At 39.0% G+C, this 27,965-nt stretch overlaps 2 protein-coding genes across 9 annotated transcripts in view; one reads left to right on the top strand and one right to left on the bottom strand.

Moving 5' to 3' along the window:
* CRPPA (CDP-L-ribitol pyrophosphorylase A) overlaps positions 1–22,074 on the bottom strand; it is a 112,252-nt gene extending 90,178 nt beyond the window's left edge. For 5 of the 7 annotated variants that reach the window (XR_010435266.1, XR_010435263.1, XR_010435265.1 and 2 more), the window contains exons 1-2: positions 21,935–22,074; positions 15,352–15,631 (exon numbers count right to left, since the gene is read on the bottom strand). Coding sequence is in view for 2 of the 7 variants with exons in the window: in XM_064675923.1 (XP_064531993.1) it covers positions 15,352–15,631; positions 21,935–22,074 (420 nt within the window). In the remaining 5 variants the exon portion in view is untranslated. Of the gene's footprint in view, positions 1–15,351; positions 15,632–15,833; positions 20,418–21,263; positions 21,353–21,934 lie in introns of those variants that run through there. The other 2 variants (XR_010435264.1, XR_010435268.1) reach the window with 2 other exon arrangements.
* The window catches only part of LOC135424592 (collagen alpha-1(XII) chain-like), a 47,750-nt gene continuing 41,350 nt past the window's right edge, over positions 21,566–27,965 (top strand). Inside the window, exons 1-2 of one of the 2 annotated variants that reach the window (XM_064676000.1) lie at positions 21,566–23,343; positions 25,064–25,147. In XM_064676000.1, the coding sequence (XP_064532070.1) occupies positions 21,566–21,958 (393 nt within the window). In that variant the 3' untranslated portion in view covers positions 21,959–23,343; positions 25,064–25,147. The remainder of the gene's footprint in view (positions 23,344–25,063; positions 25,148–27,965) is intronic. The other variant, XM_064676010.1, reaches the window with a different exon arrangement.

Genomic DNA, 27,965 nt, shown 5'->3' with positions numbered 1-27,965 from the left:
TTTTTTTTCTGGAACAGTTACCATTCCAGAAAACCAGTTAGCAAAAGAGAATTCCTTAGGCTGTTCCAATATTTTATTACAGTTTTTAACAATCATGTCATGTTACATTTTAAGCATAAAACAGACTGGAAGAATACAATGTGCCTTGCGTAACCAAATCTCACAAGTGAAACATCCACTCTGAGGAACAAAAAGCCAAACTGCAATTCTAAATAAAATTGAATACTCAAAATTGTATTCTTAAAAGAACTCTGAAACACATTGTTTTCTTGCCATCTGGTTTATTGCACAATAAAAATTTATGAATGTCTATATCGGTATCTTTGTGTCAATACTGAACCACAATTTCTGCTCTACTGAGGCCTAGCTCTTCCAAAGATTCAGAAAACTAAATCCAAATGCAACATTTTTTTAAACCCTCCAATTAACTTCTCAAGTAATTGAAAGCTTCGCAGCACGTAAAATTTAAAAAATGCATTTTTCAAACAACTATAGTTTGGCTTCACATTACACCAGAACTGAGTCCAGTGTGACAGGCTCAGTTTCTCACCCGTCTTCCTGCCATTTCAATAAGAAATCACAAGTTGGGCACCAAAACTATACCTGACACTGACCGAAAACATGAAATTAAATACAAAGAATAAGATTCGTGTCTGACTTCTGATCATGCAAGGGACAGAAATTCTATGTATGCAATAACAGGATAATTAGCAGTCATTTGATTTAAAAAAAAATAAACAGGTTTTATTCCAAAAAAGGACAATTCAGTCCACGACTGAAAGCAGAATGGAGAGCTCTAGTGCTTAGCAAAGCCAAGAAGTTTCTAATGCATAGAAAACCTTCATATGATGAGCAGCTGGTATCCAAAAGCCCACAATCCATAAGCTAGAGCATACCTGCTAAGGTGCAGCACTGAGTCAAAACCTTAAAATCCTGAGGTAAGATACAGAAATTGGTTGTTTTGCTCAGTACTGGCTCACGTTTCTGCAGGACCTTTCTCTGTCTCAGCACACACCCATATGGGCTCCCTCAACCAGACGATGCGACCCAACACAAGGCTGTGTCTACCACCTGCCTCAGTGACACGTGAAATACATTAGTTCCTAAGGCCACTTTCAGACTGGGTGAAACCGGGATCAAGCAAGGGAAAATACTGGCCTGTGTATGCCCTGCACTATTTTCATATGGCATAAGAGAGCTGAGTTCCTAACACAGGAAACCTTGCGTCTGCAGTACTGCTGGTATATGCCAACACAGCTGCCAAACCCACACTGGCTTACACAGACCTCACCACACGTGCTTCTACTTCTGAAACTGGCTCGTGGGTATCTTCATTCATGGTGTAAGCATAATATTTGGCATGTAAAAACAGAAGAATTGAGTTTTGTGAGTTTTGTTCTTGTATAAAGGCCAAAGAGGGGCACAGTTTAACATGTATGGCTCGTTCTGCGGTATTTCCTTCTGGTTAGTGCAAGCCTCCTCCCCACTCTGAGAAGCACAAAGCCTTTTCTGAATTCCACTCCCAGCAGCCCTGCAATGAACTAAACAGGGAATGTTTTTTTAGGAGCTTAAGACAGGGCTACAGACTAATTTTTTTTAGTTCAGAAACTTAAACATTAGGGCACAGTAGGGACAATAATACATTAAGGCATTACTGGGTCTTACACTGACATTTCCCTACTCAGAGGTCTCCTCTTCCAATTTCTAATCATTATGACCCAGATCTCAAGCAGGTTTGCTTTCAAAATCATATACAAAATGCATCATACAGCCTTCCTGAATGTGAAGTGGATAGTTATTCTGAATTTCTTTAAATGTCCACTTTACAGCCTTCAAGCCACTCCACTCCAAAGACAGTAAAGCATTAGTTTTGGTGAACTTAGCATGTCCAGGAAATGCATACACTTCTTTCCCCCAGTTTTCCATATTCTGGGAAATAAATCAGTTAAAGTATCAAAATATTCCTTCATAGCACAGCAAACATTGAAAAGAATATTGCTAACCAGTTAGTTTTCCTTTGCAAACAAAATACTGTAAGAAAAAACATCCTTTTAATCTATCACTTCCTTAAAACAATCCTAAAATGTTGTAAGAACACAGAATCCCATCAACTTCAGGTGAAGTGACAGACTCATATCACTCAGAAGCAAGCTCACCCATCCATCTGCTGAAACTGAACCCGCCTCTAGATGCTTTCAGAAACAGTAAGTGTCTTTTATGACCCATTTTTAAACAGCACAAAAATTAAAAACATTTACAAACAAGTTCTCAGTTTTGTATTCAGTTTTTTTACTGAGACCACAGTATGCATTAAAGACTCAATGGTGACTGGAAAAAGGGAGAGAATGAAGTTTATCATGCACTTCAGTATAACAGGATATCACAAATATTTTCAAGAGATCCAAGGCGTACTGACTCACCTTTTCACTAAACAGTAACATTGTATTGTTCTCAGTTTATCACACTTCTACTCTGACAGGAAACTCTTTAGATGTGTGTATTCAGTGAATCCATAACCAGGGTGTGCTTTAAGATCAGATAACACAGTCAGTTCAAGGAAAGTTAAATCCAATATTAATGACATCTTTTATTACAAAATGAAGTATGAATGTTTAGACCACAGAGGTGTACACACAACACAGTAACTTGGCTAACACAACGCAGTATAGCTTAATTTTATTAAAAATTCATAAAAAATAAAAATCCTAATTTTGTTTAAAATAAGGTAACGTAAGGTAATAAAAAAAAGAACCCAAACAGAACCAATTAAAATTTCCATAAATATTACAGGGCGGGGTGGGGAGGGGGGGATGGAGTTTATCTCACAAGCAAAAAATCATCCAGTTTACAACAACACAGTGCAATATTCATCCTGGACCAACGCTCCCCACCTACAACAAAATACAACAAGAATAAATTATCAAAGACCCAGAAGCTCCAAAAAAGCATGAAAACCAACAGAGCCACATGGCTGATCTGGTCATTTTGGGTAGCCAAAGTTGAAACAGAACAATGCTTAACAGCTGTAAAACTCAACAAGTTGAATGATACAGACTAGGAAGAAAAAACAGTTGCAGTGGCCCAAAATCCTTACAAAAAAATACCATAACTACAATTCCTTTTGTTTTAGAACAGTGTGGTAACAAGCTCAGACAACCACAGATCCTGCAAGCTGGCATACTAAAAAAAAAGTATGCTATGTCTTTGGCACGCCCTTGTCCCCAGTAGGCCCCAAGTACTGATGCAGACCCACAAAGTCTTACATGGCCAATCTGCAACCCGGAACTTCAAGTGAGTGGGAATCATAGCCTAAAACTTTACAGAATGCCGTCATAAATGGGCAAAGTTTTCCAGTCCTCTGACTCCCTTCAACTTTTTAATTACACCAAGAATATTCTTCTTTTTCATCCATAGCCTCTATCACCCCTGAAATTCATTTTCCCTATGCTTTCTATCTTCTCAGCTGTCTGGTAGCATTAAGTGCACATTTTATGTTTTATTTATTTTATATTTTAATTATCCTAACTAATAATTCAATGTTTTAAAATAACTGATATCAAACACATAAAGCAAGCCTGTGAGTATTAACCTAAAAAGAATGTTCCTATTCTTAATGCTTTTACATGTTTTCTCAATATTCATATTTATAAATTTTAATTCTTTCATCAGAGTTGTTTTCAACTCCGACAAGCAAAATAGCACTGAAGCAAGACTCACAAATAATTTAGCCACCTTGCCTTAGAAAAAATAAACTTGCATTGCATATATTCACTGAAAATAGAAGCACATTAGAAATACATTTTCATAATTTCAAAGCAGCTGACTTCTTTGAAACTGTATGCTGAAGATTGTGGGGCTTGTCACATTTCATAGGACAACTATATTCATCTTGAAATTCCATTAAAGTCAGTTTTATAAAGGTAAATTTGATAAACACACAAAAAATTTTATCCTGCTTTTCCATTAAGACAAGGATTGCATTAGGACAGTGTTGAACTACATAACAATAACAATCAATGTTAACTTAGACAAGCTAGGTATCTAACAGTTTACAAATATGTCCTGGAATGTTTTTTATTGGGTGAAAGATTATTTATATGTTTCCAAACACAACCATCTCATAAGGATTTCGGTCTAAATTAGGTCTGGGTAGGAACTAGCAAAAGAAGTTCAGCATAACTATGATTAATTTCTTCTCATTTTATTCTATCAAACTGTTTCCACATGTTACTACACGGAAAGTATTCTTTTACACAGATCAAACTACTTCCCTTTCCAGGAAGGGCATTCACAGCCATCTACAGTATGAAAAAAATACAGAAATAAACACTGTATTTGTGATGCATGAAACAGGTAGAAACTTGCATTTCTATTCAGACATCTGCACTCAAACTAATTGTATCTATAGTAATCAACATACTTCGGCCACATTCAGTGATTACCATTTAAGTTAGAAGAATTGTCTCTACTGAAAAATTTCTTATTTCATATTTATCAAACAGAATCTTGAAAGCAAAATTCAGAAACTTAATTATAAGATTAAAATATTTCACATATTTAAGAGGATGTTCTTTTCAAATTTCTTCTATTGTAAATCTGAAGAGGAGAATATCTATTAAAACAAAGACATATAACTATTGTCATAAAATAAAGCAATTAGAGAATTACTTCTAATGCACATTCAAGGTATAGCACTAAAATAACATCTTATTTTCTTATGTTTCTTTTTTCTTTTCCTTTTCTGCATTTTGTATCCAGCTCTTGTCTAGGGCTATGGGTTTTTTTCTCTATAACCAAAAGCTTTAGTCTGTGAGAAGTTTTATGATTCCACTGCAGAGATGGAAGATGTAGAGAAATCCTAGCAAAACATTCTATTTCAATGGAAAAGCTGGGGGCACAAACAAAATAATGACACAAACTATAAGCCACCATCTCATACAGAAGTGCAGTTGATAACAATTCGACCATATGAGCAACTTAGGTGTGAACACTCGTTCAAATTCAAACTAGCCAAACTTCCAAACTGAACTGCTACAAGCTTGCACATAGTCCACAAAGTTCATAACTCATTCTGTACCCAGAACTCACCTGCTTTCTGTATAGCAAGGCAAGGCAGTGGTCTGGCTGCATGGGTTCAACTCAAACCTGTCACCATCTGCCCCATGAGTCCTTCTGTTAATGTCATGTCCAAAAGAGCCCCCCAAACCAGTACCTCAGCTGCATACATCTCTTGAAGGAACATATGGAGCATGCAATCAGTCAGGACTATAGGACAACCAAGATGACTCAGTAAAGAATAGCAGACCACAATAAAGGTAGAGGTACTCTCATTATCACGCAGAAACATTAGTTTGAGTCTGAGGCATAACATACTTTCACCCACATTCACACCCAAACTCTACCACGTAGCACAGACATAATTTGTGTGACTGTGCTGTGGTGGGGTCAGTATTCCTTCTACCTATTCATTCTGCCAACAAACAAGTACAATCTGCAACCTGGACAACATCTGATGTATCCATCAGAAATTAAGGCTGAAGAAATAAAAGGCTACCTTCTTTTCACCAGGTATCTTCTGCCTATATCTATTCTGTAAGAAAAAGAATAGTTCTTGCATACCTTATTTTTAATTTTGTTGGGAAATAAAACAACAACAAAACTCGCAGTCCTTATGGGCACAGCATGTTTGATTCTCATTACTGAGCACTAAAATTCTCTTATGTAGGCAGTATCACCAGCCAGTCCAATTCCAGCTGTCTTGACACATTTGCTCTGGCAGCCTTTAATTGCCCAAGGACAGAACTGGTTGAAATGTTAAACAAGCCTGGTCTAACACAGATATTAAACCTAATCATCAGCCAGACAAAAAGAAGGTTAATTAGAACACATGTAAGGAGTTTAGAATGCTATGAAAAAAGGCTTATATGCTAAACTTCACCTAATTTCCTTAAAGTCTGTTTACCCAGCTGGCTAGAAGCAACAGTCAAACTCACTAAAATTGGGCACATGTTAATCTTAAACCAACACGAGGAAGGAAGAAGTTATAATTGTGTTTATTCCTAGCTGCAAAAGAGGGGATGTTTAATCAGAAATTTAATATACACTTTGATCCAATGTTAATGAGCTGACACAATGTTGTACATTGAACTGACTTCAAAGATATGGGATGCCTTAAACAAATGTAATGTATATTTATGACACTGTTTAAGAAAAAGAAAACATTTCTTCTAATGAGGTCACCTTTATCAGAACATACTATCTGAGTAACTGGGGATAGTACACGTACATCAAGACATGTCAGAGCCCCAATTAGCTATGGCAAACTACAGAAGATAACAGAAACTGTTGCTCAAAAATTAAGAGCGCACATGTTCTTTACAAAATTTCTGTTCTTTTGTATTTAAAGCATTTACTCTAGGCATCAGTAAATATTGTTTTGCTCTAATCAATCACGTGCTAAATTCTAAATGTTATTCTGTGGAAAAAATAAGATTTCACCGAGAAAATAAAAAAGATTTCCTTCAAAAAGACAGAATAATAGGAATATGCAACTGAAAATATATATGTATATGTGTATAAAGTAGAGGAAGAAAGCAAAACTAGGCATATCACAGGCTGCAATTTTTCAACACACAGCACTGAAAACAAGGTCAAAAACATACCGCAAGTGGAAAAGAAGCAAAATCAAGAACATACAAATGCACTAAGGAAAAGCAAAGGACAGTACTGCAAACAACGATACAACAATTATGTGAAGTTTTGATTTCAGATTAAAATCAGATTTTTTTTAAAAAGTAGACTGAAAATAAATTCTAAGAATGTCATTTATGTTGCTCGAGTATCGTGAATTACCGCCACAAATTTTTGATACAATAAAGCTTAAAATTACAAAAGTTAGCAGGATTAAACCAATACAGACATTTTTAATGTGCCATACAAATGATACAGCATTTCTTCTAGTGCATTCCTTGTGACAAATTCAAGAATGGTTAAGGAAGTTAGTGTTTTTCATAGATACAATAGTACTGTATATTCCATAAAATATATTTTGTCATATTATTAGCCAAATAGGGTCGTATTACCTTAGTCAACATATTTAGCTATTTTTTCATCACGGTGCAATAACTGATAATGTTTAACAACACAGTCTTATTCATTAAGGTTTTGTTTTCTTCTTCATAGATTTTTTTAAAGTATTTTAAAGTTTGTATAAAGTCTGTAGAATGCTACCAAAGATCCATACTAAGTATAGGACCCAGACCACACATAGCATCCTCCACCTAAAGAGCAGCACATGCTGGTATACAGCTTCAAGGCTTTCTTACAGCACATTTATTCTTTTCAGTTGTTGGCAATAGTTGTACATTATACACAATTACAATGGATTCTCTCAGAGGCATAATTCAGCCTAAGCAATTCAAACATTTCAAAGCAAATCATGTGGCCCGTATGCTACCATCAGTTTTCATTATATTTAGAGGTATTTTAAAGCATACTTAGAGCTTTACATTTGGCATTCATTCAACATAACTGACAACAACATGAGCTACCAGCACTTTCTTGTTCTAACCTGTGCTGTATTGCAAATCTAGGCGGCAAAAATTAAACAGAACATTTGCTATAAAAGTTAATGAACTATGAAAACAATAAATTTTGCCTCTAAATTAATGACTGTTTATTTTACTTTGGCAGCATAATATTACTTTGCATTAACAACTAATGAAACACAATTTACAGTCAGCAAGCCATCCTTCATATCCCAAATACTGATTTACATGCAAAAAGCTCTCAGTGAGCATGCACTGCACTACAAAGGATTTTGCATATTAGAGTAAATCAATATAAAGATGAGTTAACATTTGTATTCAGCAGAATTGAAATCTTGACACTATTGCTACAGGTCTTACAATTGAGTTTAAGAACTTCTTTGAGAAGAATATTTTACCTCCAGACAGTGTATGCCATTACAAAATCAACAATATCATTATGTGAATGCTACTGATCCACCGCTTATCATTAAACACATGATTTGCATCATATTATGAAGAAAGAAGAAAAAATCTTGAGGTGTTGTAGGAGGACTCTTGCACAATTTAATCAACCAAATGCCGTCTTTAATTAATAACTTTCCCACACACAGAGTACTGAGCAATCAAACCCACGGCACTATAGATTGTGGTCACGCAGTGCTCTAAAGCAACCCTGCACTTGCTTATCAAATGTCTTTGCCTTCTGAACTCACTCAGCTGCTTCCCTTGGAACTGCTTGTGCCCTCTCCTTGCAGGAAACCTTGCACCTGAGCTTCTTTCTCGTACATCTCTTTATACAAGCTTCATCCAACACTTCCTCTGTTATCAAGGGCCTTGTAAAACAGATCATCACACCTTATAATGTCACTTTGGCTCTGATAGTGACGTTAATACACATATGTGTGAATTTGATACCTTATGAATTCTCTCCTACATGCTCCAAGGCTCCTCAAGGCTGTATTACAGCCCACTTACTTCTTGGAAACAGAAGGGTAAGCACAGAACCAGTCCAGCAGACTATTACAGCATATGAAACAGGCCAAGTTGGCCTTCAGAAGCTTCACCTAACCTGCAGGGCTGATAGTGTTCCTGCCACAACCATGGAGATCACAAACTCTACCAAAATGCAGCTGGTGACATTTCTGGATGAAAACTCAGATAATCTTTCTTTTCAGTTCCCTTTTTTTTTTCATTTTTTTTTCCTTTTGGTGAAAAAGGGAAAAATTTACATGCCTAATCCTTATCCAGAGAGATATGGCTAAGAATCTCTTCCAGATCTCACCATGTGGGAGTTTCTAGAGTGATCCAAGGCCTTTATTCAGCTTCTCCCACATGCTGGATAAGATGATTTCCCTTATTTTAAGGAACTATTCTTTAATCCTTTTATCTACTGCAGGAAGGAGAAACTTGAGTGACTAAATAGACATATCTTCTCTAAAAGCTGCTTTGTTTCCCAAAAGTCATATTGTTTTCTCAGATGAAGCATATAGATTTTAACTAGCCTCAAATCAACAGCAGTATCGTACATGCAGTTTCTCTAAATTTAAAGAGGATACATTTTATAGACACCACATAAGAATGACCTCAGCAACCACTTAAGTACAGGAAACTGTGCTCAAAATTTATTTTCAGGATAAACTAACCCTCCCTAAAAAAAAAGTAAGGTAAAAATTACTCTGTGTGTAGACTTCCAGAAGCTAAGAAATGGTGGATCAAGTCACCTTTTAAAAAGGTGACTAGTTGTGTTAGGCACAGCTGGCTCTGTTAGTACAACACAGAAATGCCGCAAAGAAGAAAGGGAGATTACAATTTAAGTTTCTGTCTATGATATATCTATTTCCTTTGGTTGCGTTGCATCCTTCCTAATAAATGCAATGAATACTCTAAATCACTTAAATTGAGACTGGGAAATGACAGACCTGTTTCTCCCCTTACCAGTGTATTCCAACTATCAAACATTACATTTTGTTAGGACTAAGACTTCAAGTATTTAATAACAATACATTCATTTTCCATTCAACACAGAAGACAACAACTTGACTGAGAAGGTTATAATTTTCTATGGGACCAACAATGCCATAAGCTATGGAAACATCAGTATGCTTTCAATAGTTATCCATTAAAAAGGAACAATGCATTGTATAACTATTTTCTGTACAACAGCAAAACTACACTTCATTTCTTCACACATTCAGAAAAGTTTTAGGGCTACTGAAGAGCTTCTGATCTTCACAATAATGCAGAATCATAGAATAGTTTGGGTTGGAAGGGACCTTTAAAGGTCAGGTAGTCCAATCCCACTGCAATGAGCACGGACATCTTCAACAACATCAGGTTGCTCAGAGCCCTGTCCAACCTGACCTTGAATGTTTCTAGCGATGGGGTATTTCCCATCTCTTTGGGAAACCTGTTCCATTGTTTCACCACTGCCATTGTAAAAAATTTCCATATCTAGTCTGAATTTACCATTTTTTAGTTTAAAATCATTACTACTTCTCCTATTTCAATAGACTCCATTTAAAAGTTTGTCACCATCTTGTAAATGAGCCCCCTGTAGGTACCAAAAGGCCATAATAAGGTCTCCCCAGAGCTTTCTCTTGTCCAGGCTAAATGACCCCAGCTCTCTCAGCCTTTCTTCATATGAGAGGTGTTCATCTGATCATTTTTGTGGCCCTCTGCTGGACCCACTTCAACAAGTCCATGTCTTTCTTGTGCTGAGGGCCCCAGTGCTGGATGTAGTACTCCAGGTGGGGTCTCATGAGAGTGAAGCAGAGGGGCATAATCATCTCCCTTGACCTGTTGGCCACACCTCTCCTGGCTCCAAGTGCATACTGTCAGCTCAGGGCCAGCTGACAACACCCACAAGTACCCCCAAGTCCTTTTCCGAAGGGTTCTCTCAATCCCTTTTTCCCAGAGCCTGTATTGATACCAGGGACTGTCACAGTTGAGGGCAGGACCTTGCACTTGGCCATGTTGAACATCAGTGTTCACAAAGGCCCACTTCTTGAACTTGCCCAGGTCCCTGTGCGTGGCATCCCATCCCTCAGGCATGTCAACTGCACCACTCACCTTGCTGTCATCTATAAATTTGCTGAGAGTGCACTTGATCTCACTGTCTGTGTCAACGATGAAGGTATTAAAGAATATTGGTCCAAATACAGACCCCTGAGGGATACCACTTGTCACCACTCTCCACCTGGATGTTGAGCTGTTAACCACAACCCTCTGGATGCAACCAAACAAGCAATTCCTCATCCACTGAACAGTCCTTCCATCAAATCCTTCTCTCTCCAATTTAGAGAGAAGGATATTGTGGAGGACTGTCTCAAAGGCCTTAGAGAAGTCCAGACAGGCAACATCCATAGCTCTTCTCTTGTCCACTGATATAGTCAGTCCACCATAGAAGGCCCCTAGGTTGGTTAGGCAGGACCTGCCCTTGGTGAAGCCATGACAGCTTTCTCAAATCACCTCCCTGTCCTCCATGAGCTTTACCATAGCTAAAAGCATGTAGGTCTTAAAATGTTTTATTCTAAAATTGCTTCATAATCCCTACTATTCACTAGTAAGTATTTTTACATTGACATCAGTCAGTCTCCTAAACGACAGAACTCATTCCATCAGTGAAATAAAAATCATGTCAAGATGGTAATTGTAACGTCTTCAGTTCTTGATTCTGTTTTTGCACATGGGTCTGACAGGACAGCAGGAGCCTCCCAAAGCAACAAGCATACAATGGAAGTATAACTTCTGAGAACACAGGCAGTGGATGACTTCAGACGACCCAGGGTATAAATATGATGCAGTCTTTGAGTATAACAAAGAAAACAAAGACAATGTTTAAAATATTCTATATATGACAAAACCAGAGGAAATAAGAAAACATAAAAAGACAATCACTTTCAACAGAAAAAGTACAAAGAAAGGTCCAAAGGGGCAGAACTGCTCCAGCATTCCATCCCCATTCAAGTGCACCAACCAGATCATCTTATTTATCCATCCAAGTCCTCCTTCAGCTTCAGTGGAGAAAAACAGGTAGTTTTCAGTTTGCCACCCACCGAGTTTTGCTATTGTAACTCAACAACCATAGACAGCTGTGGTAGTTTGGTCTAGGCCTTCCTTGGTGACCAGTTTGTAACCAAGGAAGGGCCCAGATTTACTCAGTATTCCCTACGATTTTTACGTAAGCCGGGCTATAAGAAGAAAGGAGGAGAGAACTTCGCTTGCTTTCCTTCTGGCAGCTTAGAGGTGCAGGTTCCCTGCTGTTGAGTCTGCTGTGTTGGGGAGTGAGGCCTGGGAAGGCCTTGTCGACCTTGGGAGACGGAGGCTGCCAGCGATCGATCCAGCATGACTCTCTGTTGTCCCAAGGAGAGTAGTAAGATAGTTTTTTGCCAATTCTTTTAGTTGCTAGATATTGGGCTACTAATCGGGATATATATATGTATTTTTTTTTTGGTTTTGTTCCTTTTCCCTTCCCCCTTCCCATTCCCTTGTGAAATTGTATATATATTTCAGTTGTATATACATGTAACATAAGGGTAAATATATTTATATATATTACTTTAGCTGTCTCTCTCTCGTTTCAGTTTTCCTGGTTGTTTTTTTCCTTCTTCTCCCTGAGGTTTGGGGGGGTGGGGACTTCTTGTGGTAAGGTTTGCAGACTTGGCAGGGAGCCAGCTTCAAACCGTATCAACAGCAAAATAAAATGTCTTCTGTAAATGGCTGAAAAGAACAGCATCCACAGGAGTGCATGTTTCCTGCTCCAGCCTCCTGCTGCAGTGAGACTGATAATGGCAGCACTGACAGGAACAGGCTGAGCATAATGCGCAGTGTTTTCTGTCTGGGGGTATTATTTTGACTGACTGCCTATGTGAGAGTCCATGAGACTGAGTACCACTGTACAGCTGTATTAGGACGTAAACTTTGTGCATATCCTTGCTAAAGTTTAGAATAAAGTAATGATGTTAGACAGCTTCCAGAAACCAGCTTCTAAGAGTGCCATTTCGACTCAGTCCTTTTGAAATAATAAACTATACTTTCAAATCTAGTTTATGTTAACTAGAGAAAGAAAGTCTTTGACTGTATGTGCCTTCTTTTTTTAAATTCTCCATAGCAGAACTGACAAGTTCCCCCCCGCCTTCCGACTTTTTTCTTGTAAGCATTTTTCTTTTTAGTTATGTTGTTTAAAATGCAATGTTGGCAATGAGATATTGCTAGAGGCTTTGGACTCATGCCTTCTGAAGCTTCCACTTTTCCCAACTTTTACTAGCAATAAAGAATTTGTGTCTAGAAACATGTAATTTTAATTGCAAAATTACCCCAAAAACATAAATGGAACTTAATTGGTTACAAAATAATATTTTCACATAATCAAGGAATTGTTTGAGGTATTTAAGGCATAATTTATTAGTTCTGGTTAAGGTGCACATTTTGATTCCTACAGGCAAATAACAAACAGATTAGTAAGTGTAATTAAGCAGTTTATTTGTCTGACAATTGGCAGCTAGCAGTGCAATAACTTACTTGATCAATTGCCATTTTAAAGAACATTAAAGCTTCTCATAATTATGCTATCTATATGGTATGCAGATGAATAACAATACAGCACTACCCTTAACACAAGTGATTTAATATGATGTTTCTGCCAGGTTTTCTACCTTTCTATATCATGCAAAAGGAAGTAATTACTTTTTGTACTGAAAGATTGAAGAACTGACTCCCCTTCAGATATACAAAGAATCTGACCATAGGAAGAACTACAGATGATAGCTTCTCTCAGTCCATTTTTTTCTGATACTCAAAGCCATGCACATTAGTTTTGAGAAAGAGTCACAGCTTTCCATTTAGCTCTTCAGAATTCTGCAGCTGTCAAGTGAAGACAGCCACCTGTCTCTGGGAGAAAGCTTTTCCAATTCATTACATAAAATAAAGTTCTTCTTATGTTCCTTAACTCAAATACTTTGTCAGGTAACATCAACAGTGCACAGCTCTTGGAGTCCATTTCTGCAAATAAATACCATACACATTTCAGACAGACATTATACCACAAAATATACAATGGCACATGTACAAGATCACCTTTTCAAGATCAAATGATACTTCAGTGATCCAGGTAAGGAAATATTTACCAGTCAGAAGTTCAGATAAACTACAGTACACTGACTTGAGAAGATCAATGGAGATTGCTTTGGTTCCCTACTGTTTTACTGAAAATGCCTTGCATCCAATTAAAAAGAAAACCAGAAGAAAATATTACATTGAAATCACAAAAGTTTCAAGAAAAAAGTGAACAAGCTAAAAAACTTAAACATAAATCCAAATGAGATATGATATACCTTAACATGCAAAGACACCTAAACACAAACACATTCAGGAAAGTATTATTGTCATTTCAACTCAACAGCAGTACAATTAACTCCATTCTTCTACCACTCTCAAATAATCACATTGAAAACTGATTTACAAAGAGGATTGATTTTAAAGTCTCTAGCAGAGAATCAATTCTGGAATGCTATTTTGTGCTACATGAGAAAGGTCAAAAACCTTGTTAAAATTCTAACAGAATTTAAGTTTTAATGACTGGAAACTTATGTTCTGGATCACTGACAATTAGAGAGCGGTTTCTATTTTATTACCATTTCTTAATAAGCCTATCTACAAAAGTACAGACCTACTTGTAAGAGGCTGAATATATTTAGATTTCTAACAATGTTCTGAAAGACCTTACATAATTTGATTTTCATAATAAATATTTTAACAAGCCATACATTCCCCTTCCACACTAGGAGGTTTCAAAAAAATGTGTAGGAGCACTAAGGAAATACTATAGTTCATTCTTTGGACTCATTATTCAACTGTCAAAGCTGTGAATCACCTGTCAACTAGCTTATCTTCTACCACATTTTCTGGAAAACATAAGCAGTGGTATATTTTCCTAGATTTCTAGTACCCAAACAATCTGCTGTCACTAATGGCTTCTACTTCAAACCATCTCCTTGAAGCAGGGAAGCATTATGCTACCTTATTAATGGAGAATTCAAGGACAAAGTGAGGATAACAAATCATACAAACAAGTCTGGGGCTAAGTCATGATTTCTCACATCTCTGACTATGCCAGTTTATCCAGTAGCTCTTGCTGCTAGTAAATGCCTTTCCTATCCTTCTACTTGCATAATACAACTTCTACCAACTCTTCCCCTTCACATATCACTTACTTTCTCAGAAATCCTCCTGGTTCCTGTGAATAATCCCAGTCCCCAGATGTAGTGATGAACAGGAGAATATCCAACCTATGGCTGGAGACTTCCCACTTCTCTTGATTCCCAGCAGCTTGTAATGCTTGAAAGTTCTAGAACAATTCAGCATTACTACAGAGATAGCTCTCTTGCTGCTTATTCAGGGTTTGCATATAAGTTTGAGATGAAAACACAAAGTTTGAGAGTCAACCAATGCAGCACATACACTCTTTGGCTATTATTAGAAATCAGTAACAGAACTGCTCTAGCATTAGGTGATAATTCTGTATGGAAAAAAAAGTAAACTATCATTATGCAATCTACCTTTCAACTAACAAATTGCTGATTAATTCAATCTCTTACTGACAGTCTCTATGGCAATAATTATTCCCTGTAGCAAATAACGCCTGCAGCACTTAAAAATGTCAACCTCCTCCACCTGACCTCTCTGCTTAATAGGGATTCTGGATCTGTTCTCCTTAAAAAAACATCACAATTGCTAGAAAATTCCTCATTTATCAGTCATGATTTTACACTGTTTTCACATGTAAAAAGCACATTGCAGAGTTGCATTGCTGTATAGTACATACCCCATGTTCTTTAGCAGCCATAACCACTTTTGAAAGAATATCTTCTTCTACAAATGGCCTCACAGCATCATGGATAATCACTACTTCTGGTTTCTGGAGCAGATGGCTGGAAAATTCCTTCTCTGCAAATACTTTCAGTCCATTGAAAATTGACCGGTGACGAGTTATTCCACCTTCTACTACTGTAACTCTTTTGTGGCCATATTTTTCAATGATAGTCTTCATTGTTTCAATATTTTCAGGAGAGACCACCACAATAATGTCAGATATCCAACTTATCCTAGAAAAAATAGTACAAAACCACAGAAAGTAGATATGAATGACTAAATAAAAGTAGAGATATGTGAAACAAAGAAACTCATAACAAAAATTCAAGATGGCTAAATAAAGCATCTCTCAGCATACTCAAGCCCATGTTTTCATAATCCAGTCCTAAAAGGAAAGATATTACAGAGGATTTCTACCAATACGTGGATACCAACCAACAAAATTGGAGTTCTGGGAATGGACTCGCTTCCAACAGCCACTTTGCAGAAGGGCACCTTCTGATAACCCTTCCAAAAGCCTTCAAAGCATTTCTTACTCCAGCCTCATTCCTAGCTTCAAACAGAATTTCTAAATGAATCAGTTACAGTTTATTAATCAGTTTCCAACAAATTGGTAAATCCTGCAACCTGGAATACTCCATGTTCCAAAGAAGTACTATGTACACTATGTACAAAAAAATAAGAGGATCAAGAAAAATTCTGAAACTAAGTTCACTATAAAGACAATCATGAGTACTAATTGACAGATTCCTAATGAATTCATGATACTGTAACACTTGAATATTGACAGGAAATATTATACTGGTAGTTTGAAAAAAATATATATACACACAAATGTTTCTGCTCTAGCACTCTAGGAAGCCAGAAAAATGTAAAAACATAGCTGTGCTAGGTAAGATTACAATAACATCAAAAGCATATTTTTAGAGAACTTCAAGCTGTTACTATTGCTATCTGCCTAAGTCTACAATAGAGGGGGCGTCAGGGGGGTGGGGGACAATGATCCACAAACCACAAGACAAAAAACAGTCATAACTGAAGCGAGGCTAAAGTCATACTTGTGTCAAAGGACCTAGGAATACAAATTCAAGTCACACATGTATACCGTTCTTCAAAAAAAAATGTAAACACCACAATTCAAATTCATTTTAGTGTCCTATTTTCTAAATGTTATGTAGAGAACATTAAAAAAAAAGTGTCTCCACAGATGGCAGAAGAGTTTCTTAACATGTCAGACAAGAAACTCATCAGATGAGCAACGATTAAAAAAAAAAAAAAAAACACTATGTTAAAATTACCTACATATCCAACTCAGGAGAGAGACAAGTATTATATGCTCTCTCAAGTAAAACTATTAAAGCTATTGAAACTAATTTTGTAGACAAAACAAGAATAAAGGTACTATGTATTTCCAGTTAGAAAAATAAGTGTAAGAAATTTACATTTCAGAACTACACAGGCTGAAGATACTGGTTTCTACAATAACACATGAGAAAGCATTGCCTAGAAACTACCCTTTACTCCAAAAGAAAAGTCATCTGTGATACAAACGAGTCCCCCAGAGCTATGAGAAACAATATAACATCTTCCACCTTACATATGGGTTGTTTTTTGTGGTTTTTTTGCAATTGATAAAACTCCATGGAAAACCATTTCAATTCATTTTAAAATAACTGTTAAAAATAAAATAAATGGAAGTGCTATTAGCATTCTTCAAAAGAAAAATATTTGTCCTTGAGTTCATTTTATTATTAACAAAGGCAGAAAATACAGCCAAACTAACATATTCTCAGCACTTTTAAAGTACTAAGTTGTTCAAATGTAAAATCTTAACCATATGGTTTCAAGTTTCATTTCAACTTGTCACTCACCACAGGTTCAAAGGTTTTAAAAACCTCTGAAATTAGTTCTGGCATAATCTTACATTTAGCCACAAAACTTAGCATCTCTGCATGACTTAAACTTAGAACTAGGGCAAAGTAACTGGATTCATCTCAGTTCTTTTGAATATCAAGAGTCAATAATTTAAACAAAGCAAAATTCAAGAAGAGCTATTTCACACTGAATGAAAACAAGAGCTCTGCACTTCTATTTGCAGAACAACTGTAGCCTTACACAGTACCCAGAAACAGTGGACATTCTGCACATTCACTAGCTCTGCATAAGAAAAGCACTGACATTTCCCTTTCTGCAGTTAAATGAAACAGATTATGAGGCAACTGGGTAGCACACAGTATCTTCCAAAAAGACAGGAAGAGAGTACAAGTACTGGCCAGCCTATGATAAATCTCTGCACAGGGTGGGTGGAATGGCTCAAGGTCTCCAGTGGGGTACAATATACCAAAAAGTGACAGGATGCGGTCACAGCTCCACCCTGTGTCTGCATAAACACATTTGTAAACTTGAGTATGTCCTCCCTAAATTCATTCCAGACTCATGTTCTACAATTAGAGCTGGGATTTAGCAATGTAACCTATTCATATGAGAGTATAAAGTCATCCACTAGACTGATTACGTACCAGAACAACTTGGGTTTTGTCCCACCAAAACTCATGGAAAGTACTAATCCAGTAAAGTATGCTACAATTTTTAATGAATAAGAACAGTGCATCACACGGGTGCTTGCTCCTTTAAAGATCTGCTTATGGAAATGTTGCAAATGTTTTAATGAAGTAGAAAGTTATCAGTATACACTCAATCTGTCAGTAAATGAATCTTTTTTTCCTCCCTCAATTTGTCACATCATCTTCTTCAGAAAGATTTCACACTAAAATAACAAGCAGCTCAGGACCTGCTCAAATCCAATTTAAAAAAACCATTTCAATTTTATAACTGTAATATTAGATCAAGATAACACAAGTTTCAGCAAGAATCAGCACAATGTATGAATAAGATCATAATACTGTACCCCAATCTGCTTAAACAATACAGAACTCTAGTGCTTCCATACAACATAGGCTGTAGTTCCGAAGTGGAAAATCAGGTCTGACCAGATGAAACGCAACTACTCCAGTTATAATCACTTTAAAACTGCCTTAGGAAGACCTAAATACTAGCAGAAGGAAAACAATGAAGCAGAAAAGTACTATATGTTTGTTTTCTGCAACTATACTTCTCGTCATCATCTACAAACAGACCTACTGCCTGCTGGAAAATAGTATTATGCCATTAAGTTTCAAAAAAAAGTACAAACATTTATATTAGTCTACCTAGAATTCAAAGTAAAGGAGCTCATTAACTCAGCAGCAGATAAAGTTATTACATGACTTCTCAACACAAGCTGCAGAAGAAATTAAACAAAACCACTTTGAAACTGTATCACCTAAATGGCATGCTGAGGTATCCATGTGAATGAGGTTCAACCCTCCGTCACTTCACTTGCATACAACCAGTGCTGAGCCTGAAATTTGACATCAGGCTTAAACACTCACACTCAATCTCTTGCAACTCTCATTCTGCCAGTAACAAACTATTCAATACAGCATATCAAAATCAGCAAAACAAGGCCAGAACCAGGCAGTCACTGCTGAGACAGCTTTAGCAGTGTTATACGGGATCATTCACTGCCACAGAAACTCTTCAGAAGTGCAAGATAAATCATTATATCACTTTTGCTGGTCTTATTATTCAAACACCAAATTAGAAAAAGAACTATCAAGAACAACATGCATTTGCAGAATGCAAGCATAACTTCCTTTTCCTCCATAGCAGATTTGTTATGACTTTATTGGTATATGAAAAACTGTATCTTTTACAGTACAAAAATGGAAGCAGGAAGCTTTTAAGTCTGGTATATTAAGGAAGTTTGGAGGATCTTATATACACAAGCCATTCATTTTTTCTGGAAATAAAATGCCCCTTATGAGTCAGACAAAATAACAAAGATATGTTCATAAAGTTTGCTATCATTATTTTTAGCTCATAAGCTATTTCAAGAATAAGCTAATGATAACCAGACAAAAAGAACTAGTTTTGCTCACCTCCTCTCCTAAGGGCATCATCTATGATTATTATTGGCAGGCCAGTGTTCTACACGCTATCATTCTATGCAACAGGATTCACTGCTTATTCATGCAGGTCTGCTCTTGTCTCATCTGCCCATTTTTCCATATTGATATTTAAGATTCTCACTACTTTCAGCTGAACAGCATAAAGATCTTTTTCTACCAACCTTTAAAAAGCACATGCAAAGCAGCTGCACATCCTTGAACTGCTCATGTATTTGTCTATATATTACTACCTTTATTCCAGATAAAAAAAAGCTTAAAAACAGCCACATTAGCTGAGGCAATCAGTTCAACAGAAATTATTACAGGCTAATGGGTCAATGATTCATTCAATTACATCAGGTCAACAACAGACATCAGAAGATAGTATCAAGCTAAACACAAAACCTGCCACTTCTGGGTGACAGATTATGAGACAAACTGCAGTTCCTCAGTACCACATTTTTGCTCTTACAGTCTCACAAAGTAAGAACAAGGTACATCCTTTGTAGTTTCAAAGCTGGAAGTTAAAGTGTTGAAAGTGAAAGCCATTCCAAGCTTTGGAGTACATGGGTTCCCAGCTCCTCACACACATCTATACCAGTCAACAGTCTACTGAACACTCCAGCTCAGTAGAGATGGCAGGCAGCTCTGCCTGTCAGAGCCCTGGCAGTGGTTATTCCACTACTAAGCAAAAGCACCAAGTTGTTACTCTCACAATCAGCTTGGCTGGACCGTACAATTAGAATTCAACTTTCTAATTTTTTGCAGCTTTAGGACATAAATATAATTCTGTTGCTCAAAGTGCAGCTCTTTTCTCAGAGCTTACTGGCAGTAAATATAAAGGGGTTCTTTAGATGAATACTACTTATTTTCCTATGAATATCATCTCCTTCCCAAACCTCACTCTGTTCTTGCTTCCAGATTTCCAATACAGTGAGGGAGGATATTATTCTTCTCTGTAGATTCTCATGACATTTTGGCAGAAATTACAGCTGTGGCAAGCTTTGGATCGGAGGTTTTGCTTACTGATGTGCTTACCTTTGTGACTGGCTGCTGTTGAAAATTAAATAAACAAGAAATATTTCTTTCGTAAAGTAACAAGTGACCTGAGGGAAGCCTCTCTGGGTGGGAATGGAAAAAGAGTCACAATTTTGATGTTCTACAAATTTCCATGAGTTAAGAACTCTGAGAGATGCTGGCAATTTCATTTCTTGCACCAATCTCCACTCTTCCCCATTTATCCTCTCTAAAAATCTAAAGGTTTGTTTTCCTAAAGTTACTGCAACACATTGCTTGCAACTAATGTGGATAGAGCCTTCCTAAATCTTCGTTTGTGAAGCCTAGCCGTGATGATACTGCAACACATCCAGAACACACTCCTACCCGCTGTGTTTCATGTGACACTACATAAAAGACTTACATTATATTAACATTTGACAGTAATATATTAACTGTTAGTCACATGCTTAGAACTCAACAGACTTATGAAAAGGAAAAAACCCTGGCTGCTAATAGATCCCATTACTTGAATCCTTTGCTCTAACACAGAATCACATAATGTTAAAGATTGGATGGGACCTTAAAGATCATTTAGTCCCAACCCCCCTGCCATGGCCTCCCACTAGACTAGGTGGCTCAAGGCCGCATCCAAGCTGGCCTTGAGCACTGCCAGGGCTGGAGCATCCACAACCTCCCTGGGCAACCTGCTTACCACCTTAAGAATGACAAATTTATTCCTAATATCTAACCTAAAATTCCCCTTTCAGTTTGTACGTCTTATTCCTCGTCCTACCACTACAACACAGCCATAGAAAAGTTACATGTGCAGCTTCATGCTACATATGCTTCCAGTCCAGCAACTACGACTTAAACAAACCTTTCTGCTTTAAGCCTCCTGCTGATGCGAGGTGTTTTACCATGGCCAGCGGCGAAGCACAATGCAGTGCTATACACCACTGAGTGCATTTACCTCACCATGAGGAGCGGATCTTTTTTAGAGGCCTCTGGACACTACTATAAGGACCATCTCCAACGGCTATGGCAGCACAGATCTTTTCTCAAGGCTGATGAGTAGCATTATGACTGTCTCCAGCAACTGCGGTCGGCTCGCAGCTCACCAAACCAGCCACTGCAGCTACAGCAACCCTCGAGCTTCGAGGCTGCAGGGGCCTCGAACCCATGATCTCCGACATCCATGGAATGTACCACAGCTTGGAGGCACGGGCAGGGTTGTGGGGGGACAGCAGAGCCGTCCGGGATGGCGGTCCGGGGGCCAGGCTGGGCTGGGGGAAGCGCCCAGGTGCCGCCTGGTACCTGTGCCCAGATGAGCGGGCCAGTCACACCTCGTTCCCTGCCCCGCTGTTGCTCCCTGCACGGTCTAACCGGGCGGGGAGGGACGGGGAGACACCGCAGCGCAAACCAGACCCGCCCAAGGCCTACGGCGAGGGCAGCGCGACTGCCGGCGGCTCTCCAGGGACCGGGGCAGGGCGAGGGCCGGCCGGGGCCGGCGGGGCGCGGTCGGGGAGCCGGGCGGCGCCGCCTCGTTACCTCTCCATGGCCCGCACCGCGTAGCTGACGAGCGGCCTCCCCTGCACGGCGCAAAACTGCTTGGGAGTGGCGCCTCCCAGGCGCTCTCCGCTCCCGCCCGCCGGCAGCACGGCAGACACCGACACACCGCCGGGCTCCATCTGCGCGGGGTCCCGCGGCGCCTCTGCTCTGCGCCCCCCGCGGCAGGAACGCCGCAACCAACCAACCGCCCGCCTGTTTTATTCGCCCGCGACGTCCGCGACCCAAAGAATCCAGCGCCCGCCCGTTCGCCTGCCCCCAGCGCACACCGGGCCCTACTCCTCGCCCACCCCGCGCTACGCGAGGCCCCACAGCGGCTCCGCCGGGCGCGGGCAGTCCTGCGGGATGAGCCCGGACCGCGGCAGGGGAGCGCCCGGGGCACCGTGGGAGGAGGACAGCGGGCACACAGCGGGACAACCGGGGGACAGTGCCTATGGGCCCTTTAAATGGCCGGCGCGCGGGTGACTCCGGGTGGGAGGGGCCGGCGCGCGGGGCGAGGCCGCGCTGAGGGGCGGGGCGAGCCGAGGGTCCGGGGGGTCCGTGGAACCGGGAGGGATGTCGTGGTTCAGTGAGGACATAAACACACCGCGTTTGGCGCCGAGGGGAAGGCGGGCTCACCGCAGTCCCTGCCGTGGGCTTGCGTCCTCCTGAGAGCCCCACAGGCTGGCTGGGGACACTTGTCGTATTGTGGGGATTGTTGCCCTTCGTCCTAGGAGGGGGAGATTGTAATAAGATCATAGAATTGGTAAGGTTGAAAAAGGCCTCTAAAGTCATCGAGTCCAGCCGTTAATCCAGCACAGCCGTGTTCACTGTTAAACCATATTCCCAAATGTCACATTCACACACCTTTTGAACGCTTCCAAGGACAATGATTCCACCGCTTCCCTGGGCAGCCTGTTCCAATGCCTGACAGCCCTTTCAGTGAAGAAATTTTTCTGGATATCCAATCTTAATCTCCCCTCTTAACTTGAGGCCGTGTCCTGTCATTCTGTCACTGATCGCCTGGGAGAAAAGTCCAACACCCACCTGGCTACAACCTCCTTTCACGTAGTTATAGGGTCATCTTGGAGCCTCCTTTTTTCTCCAGGCTAAACAACCCTAGCTCCCTCAGCCACTCTTCATAGAATTTGTGCTCTGCTCCCTTCAGCAGCTTCATTTGCCCTTCTCTGGACACGATCCAGCAGCTCCATGTCTTTCTTTCAGAGGATGGCCCAGAACTGAACACAGTACTCAAGGTGTGGCCTCACCAGTGCCAAGTACAGAGGGACAATCATTGCCCTAGTCCTGCTGGCCACACTATTCTTGATACAAGCCAGGATGCCTCTGACCTTTTTGGCTACCTGGACACCGTGTCGGCTCATGTTCAACTGGCTGTCAACCAACACCTCCAGGTAAGACACTGGGAGAGGCTGTGGTGTTCCAGCTCATCTTATAGTCTCACTGTAGGCAGTAGCTGAGACAGTTCGACTGAAAAATTCCTAAAGGTGATACTGATTAAGTGGCAGAGGAGACAGTCCAAGAAGGAGGGGGTTTGCTAAGCATGACATTAGATCACATATTTGTAAACAGGAAAATAGGTCTCTCGTTGATGTGTCTACCTTCACTGTACATCTTAGGCTGTAACTTGAGTATATTTAAATACCATAGCTACAGTCTATCCTCATCTGAAAGTTTTATGTATTTCACTGAAATTATGCCATTGCATGTCTGTTGGGAGCTTGTTGCTGCTTCTCAAGGAACAGCAAGGGCCAGCTACTCCAAAAGGGAAGGGGAGCCTGGAGCAGAGCATGGTATCAAGGCAGGTGAGAAAAATAGCCTCACCAACAAGAAGCCAGGATGCTAAGGATGAGCCAGGGTAAGGATCCCTATGGACTATGCCTCAGTGTCAGGCATAGTCCAGAGATCACCTGGCCTCAGTGAGGTAGCAGGTCCTAGGGCAGGCCAGGATGCCAAGACAATTTGTGTGGCTCAAACCAGGTGCAGACACAGGGAACCGACAGTAAAGACTGCTTAGAATGAGGAGGAGGAGGAAAGGAGGGTCAGAACCTTTTTTCTAGCTATCTTCATAACAGCTCTTATTAGTGGAAGAGATAACTTTGGACTTGACAAACTAGACTCCTTAATTCAGCTATCTAAACTTGTTGAAGGTGGGTGCACTCAGGGCCCTAACACTGTCCTCTTTGACATTATTTCTGGGAAAAAATAAGTGTCTTATATGCAGGCTGTCCTAAAATTATCAGAGGCTTTAGATTCTGTAGGATTTTTTTAGCTATTCTGTATATCTTTGAGAAGCTGCCATTTACAGCTTTTCATGTTTCCGTACGCTGTGTTTAAAGGAACGTAAGTAGAACACAGACAGAGACCTTTCTGAGGAGTAGATCTGATCAAAAAAGCAGCATGGATGGAAGTTTGTTATGTCCCAGCTGGGCTGCTTTGCCAGTGCCAGCTGTGGACTGGGGTAAAATGACCATAAGGGCTTGCAGAGGCAGCATAAGTAGGAGTCATACAATAGAAGTGATGGCTTTTAGCAAAGGCAGGAGTTCACAGATATCCTTGTTACCTGCAATAGCAGGTAAGTGTTGGAAAACTGGAAAATGCTGTAGAGAACACAGGCACTTTACATGCACATGTGTCTTGGCAGTTCTGACAATGAGCAGAAATCACATCAGCTTGTACTGTGTAGTGAAACATGAGAGGGACTAATGCCAAACCTTTTGAATGGAAACATACAGATGTGCCTTTTGGATAATGATGTTTCAAAAGCTTCTGTGAGGAATATGTTATCATGGGCATTGAAGAAAATGGGCATGTAAAAAAAAAAAAGAGGAAAATGTATGAATTTTACAGATTACTAAAAAACTTACGGAATGGAGACTCTTTACGTTAGTGAGTGGGATTAACTAGAAGTTGAACTGCCTTCCTCCTGACAAGTGTGAATCTCATTGTTTTCAGGGCTTTTTGTCATGTGGTTTTTGGTTTTTTAATAATTCGTTGGCTCAGCAACTGTTTTAACTGTTCATATTCTTTTTCTTATAATTTCTTTTCCTGTAAAGTATTTCACTACACCTAATTCCTGACTAATGACATATATTTGTCTGTTATCTCTTCAAGACTTCCAAGTTTGACCTGTGATTCTCCCCTGTGCAGCATCACTTCTTTATTATCAGATGCCCCAAATGGATTTTTCCTCTTGAGGTAGGCACCTCCAGTGTCCAAAAGCATTTTGGATTCTAATTTTTTCTTGCAGCATTTCTAAAGAGACACATTCATGGCAGCTTGTTCTGCAACACTCCCCCTTTTTTTCCTTTTTTTTTCAGTGCAACGGAGATTCTGAATTCCTATCTCAGGTCTTCATGCTTCCATTCACAAAAAGCACAAACATTAGTCAACTCTATCTGATTTTCCAGACCTTTTTATTGTTTACCTTATTATAAGGAGCAAAATAAGGTCTTTTTAGTGCCCATGGCTCCTCACACTGTACATCAGTTCTTGGGGTAGGTAAGTAGGATATTCCCAAACACCAACAAAACCTTCAGAACTATTTTCCCCTTCCTTCTTGGCGCTGTGGTTTTACGTGTCATCACCTACACCCACAGTCTATTGTGCCTAGTGCCTTCTCTCCTGTCCAGTCAGCATTTCCCCACTTCATTTATTTGAGTAATATTAATTTCTCCTGTGAACGACAAAAAGGCAAGAGAGATTGAGGAAAGAAGACCATGTGCTAAATTTGGTTCTGTTCTTGTTCTGAAGCCCATTTTCCTTACTATGCTAAGGGGATGAGACTTGATCAGTCCAGAAGAAATGCTATTTGATGGATGGACTTTGATGGATGCAGACTTCAGTGTCATCAAATCTGTTGTATATTTATGGTGAGATTTGATGACCCAGCCATAAAGCACTTTGAAGCTGCTTTTGGCTGCACTTGAATGTCAAATGTTTCAGAAGTTTTCATGTTTTTTACAGTTCCTATGGAGTCAAAAGATTTTTATCTTATGTTGATAGCACCTGTTAGTTTTTCCAGAAGCCCTTCAGTATAGACTCTTAGGGTCTTGTTTGTACTAAAGTTTTTACTGCCATTTCTCCTTTTATTTTCTGTTTTCTTAGACGATGTGGAAGGAAGACCATATTTAACATCCTTATCCATTTATACAATGTTTTACCATGAGTTAATAAAACTGGGATTTTGGGGTTTGCATCTTTTTAATATTCATTTGTTAGTAACATGCAGTGAAGCACAGTGACATTTTGTGAATACATAATTTGCCTTCAGTTCCATTTCATTATGTATTTTGTATTGAATCAATCTACTGTTTTGGTTGCTGTGCATATATATTTGTGCTCATATATAAACATTTGAAGTGGGGTAAAATGTAAATTCACACATATTGGAAGAACAATTTTGCAGTTTTTAATCTAATAAAAAGGGGCAGAGGCAACATTTACCTCAAAGCAAGTAAAGAGCAGGCTAATCCATCATTTCTGTGCAGGGGTATAACATCTGAAACCACCGTAGTAGTTTGCAATTATGCAGTAAATATGCCAATCATATGTTTGAAAGGAAAAGGGGGGGGTTCTTTTTTTATTGAAGAAAATATGTACAAATTGGAATCAAATTACAGTAGTGACATTCACCTGAAAATTTGACTGCTGGGGGAAAATATAATCTGTTTCTATTACTGACTCATAGTAGGGTTTTTTGAGAACGTTAAGTTATCAGAGTGGTAGAAATCATTCTGAAAGGTTTTTGTGAAAAATTAGTAAAAGAGCAAAACTTCTTTATTTAAAATTTCAGTTGAGTCTTCTGTAGATGTGGTATAAATTAACTGAGAAATTGTCTTTTATCAAAGAAAATTCTAAGCTCTTGAAGCATTTTAATTTTTATTTTTAAATTTTTTAATTTAATGAATTTGCCTTTTCCTGACAAGCAGCAAGGTTTGCTATTGTGTGTTTTAAAGGGAAGTGCATGAAATCAAGTGGCATTTCACAAGTTAAAGTGAACTGTAAAAGCAGAATTACAAAAAAATTACAATACTTCCTGCTATGGAAGTGCAAGATCCATAAAAGACAACGTAAAGCTACAAGTATTTTAAATCTGAGAGTCATTCTTCAAGCTAACATGGTATCTGTAGCATTCTGAGCAGTGGTGCAGGCTTTTAACCTGAACCTTGTGTTTGCAAGATTGTATTTCACTAATTTTATCCAGATATATAAATTATTTCTTCAGTGGTGACAAGCCATAAAATCCAGAGCTGTAAGGAAGCAAGTGGAATGCCAGTTCTCTTCAGACAGTTTTTCTGTTCAAGTAGAATAGCAGTCTTGGCTCTCATGAAGTCACCAATAATTGTCTCTAATTGTTGAAGTCACTGTTTACAAAAATAGACACAGGTTCTTTGCATATCTAAAGAGATTAGAAAGTCCTCCAAAAGACAGAATTTCAGTTTTTATCTTGCATGTCTGTTGCTATTTGTGGCACGTTACACAAGATCTCAAAGTCTTAGGCTTCATGGAAACCATAGTCAGACTATTGTTTCCAGATATTTAGTTCAGTTCTGATAGATCACTAGAAAAAGTAATCCTGTGACAGTTTTATTTTATGCTCTTCACAATCTTTTACTTGTTGCCTGAGGCTGATCCACCCTCCATGTAGTCCTTTTGGACTGACTTACATCTTTGCTATTTCAGTCTTTGTTGCACAGCTGCTGCCTCAGAGTATTTGCTCTGTGGTGATAGTGGTTCCCAAGTCAATGTCATGTCATAGAGAACACATGGCTCAAGGCAGTATAATAGATAGGGGAGTGCTGAAAAAGGCAAAAATATTTTCCATCCAAAGCATGTTTACCACCTTCAGGGAAATCTTATCTTATTTCATATTAACATATATTTATATTTGTGTTTTTACAAATATGACTGCAAAGGGTTATTTCTTGCTCTTAGATTGTTTGATGAAAAATGCTATAGATGTGTGGAATACTTAGATAAAGTGTTGTGCTATTGATTTGCTCTTATTGCTATG

Source organism: Pseudopipra pipra, chromosome 1 (genome assembly GCF_036250125.1).
Source record: "Pseudopipra pipra isolate bDixPip1 chromosome 1, bDixPip1.hap1, whole genome shotgun sequence".
NCBI lineage: Eukaryota > Metazoa > Chordata > Aves > Passeriformes > Pipridae > Pseudopipra > Pseudopipra pipra.
The sequence above is the reverse complement of the archived record's forward strand: the minus strand, read 5'-3'. Positions and strand labels throughout refer to the sequence as shown.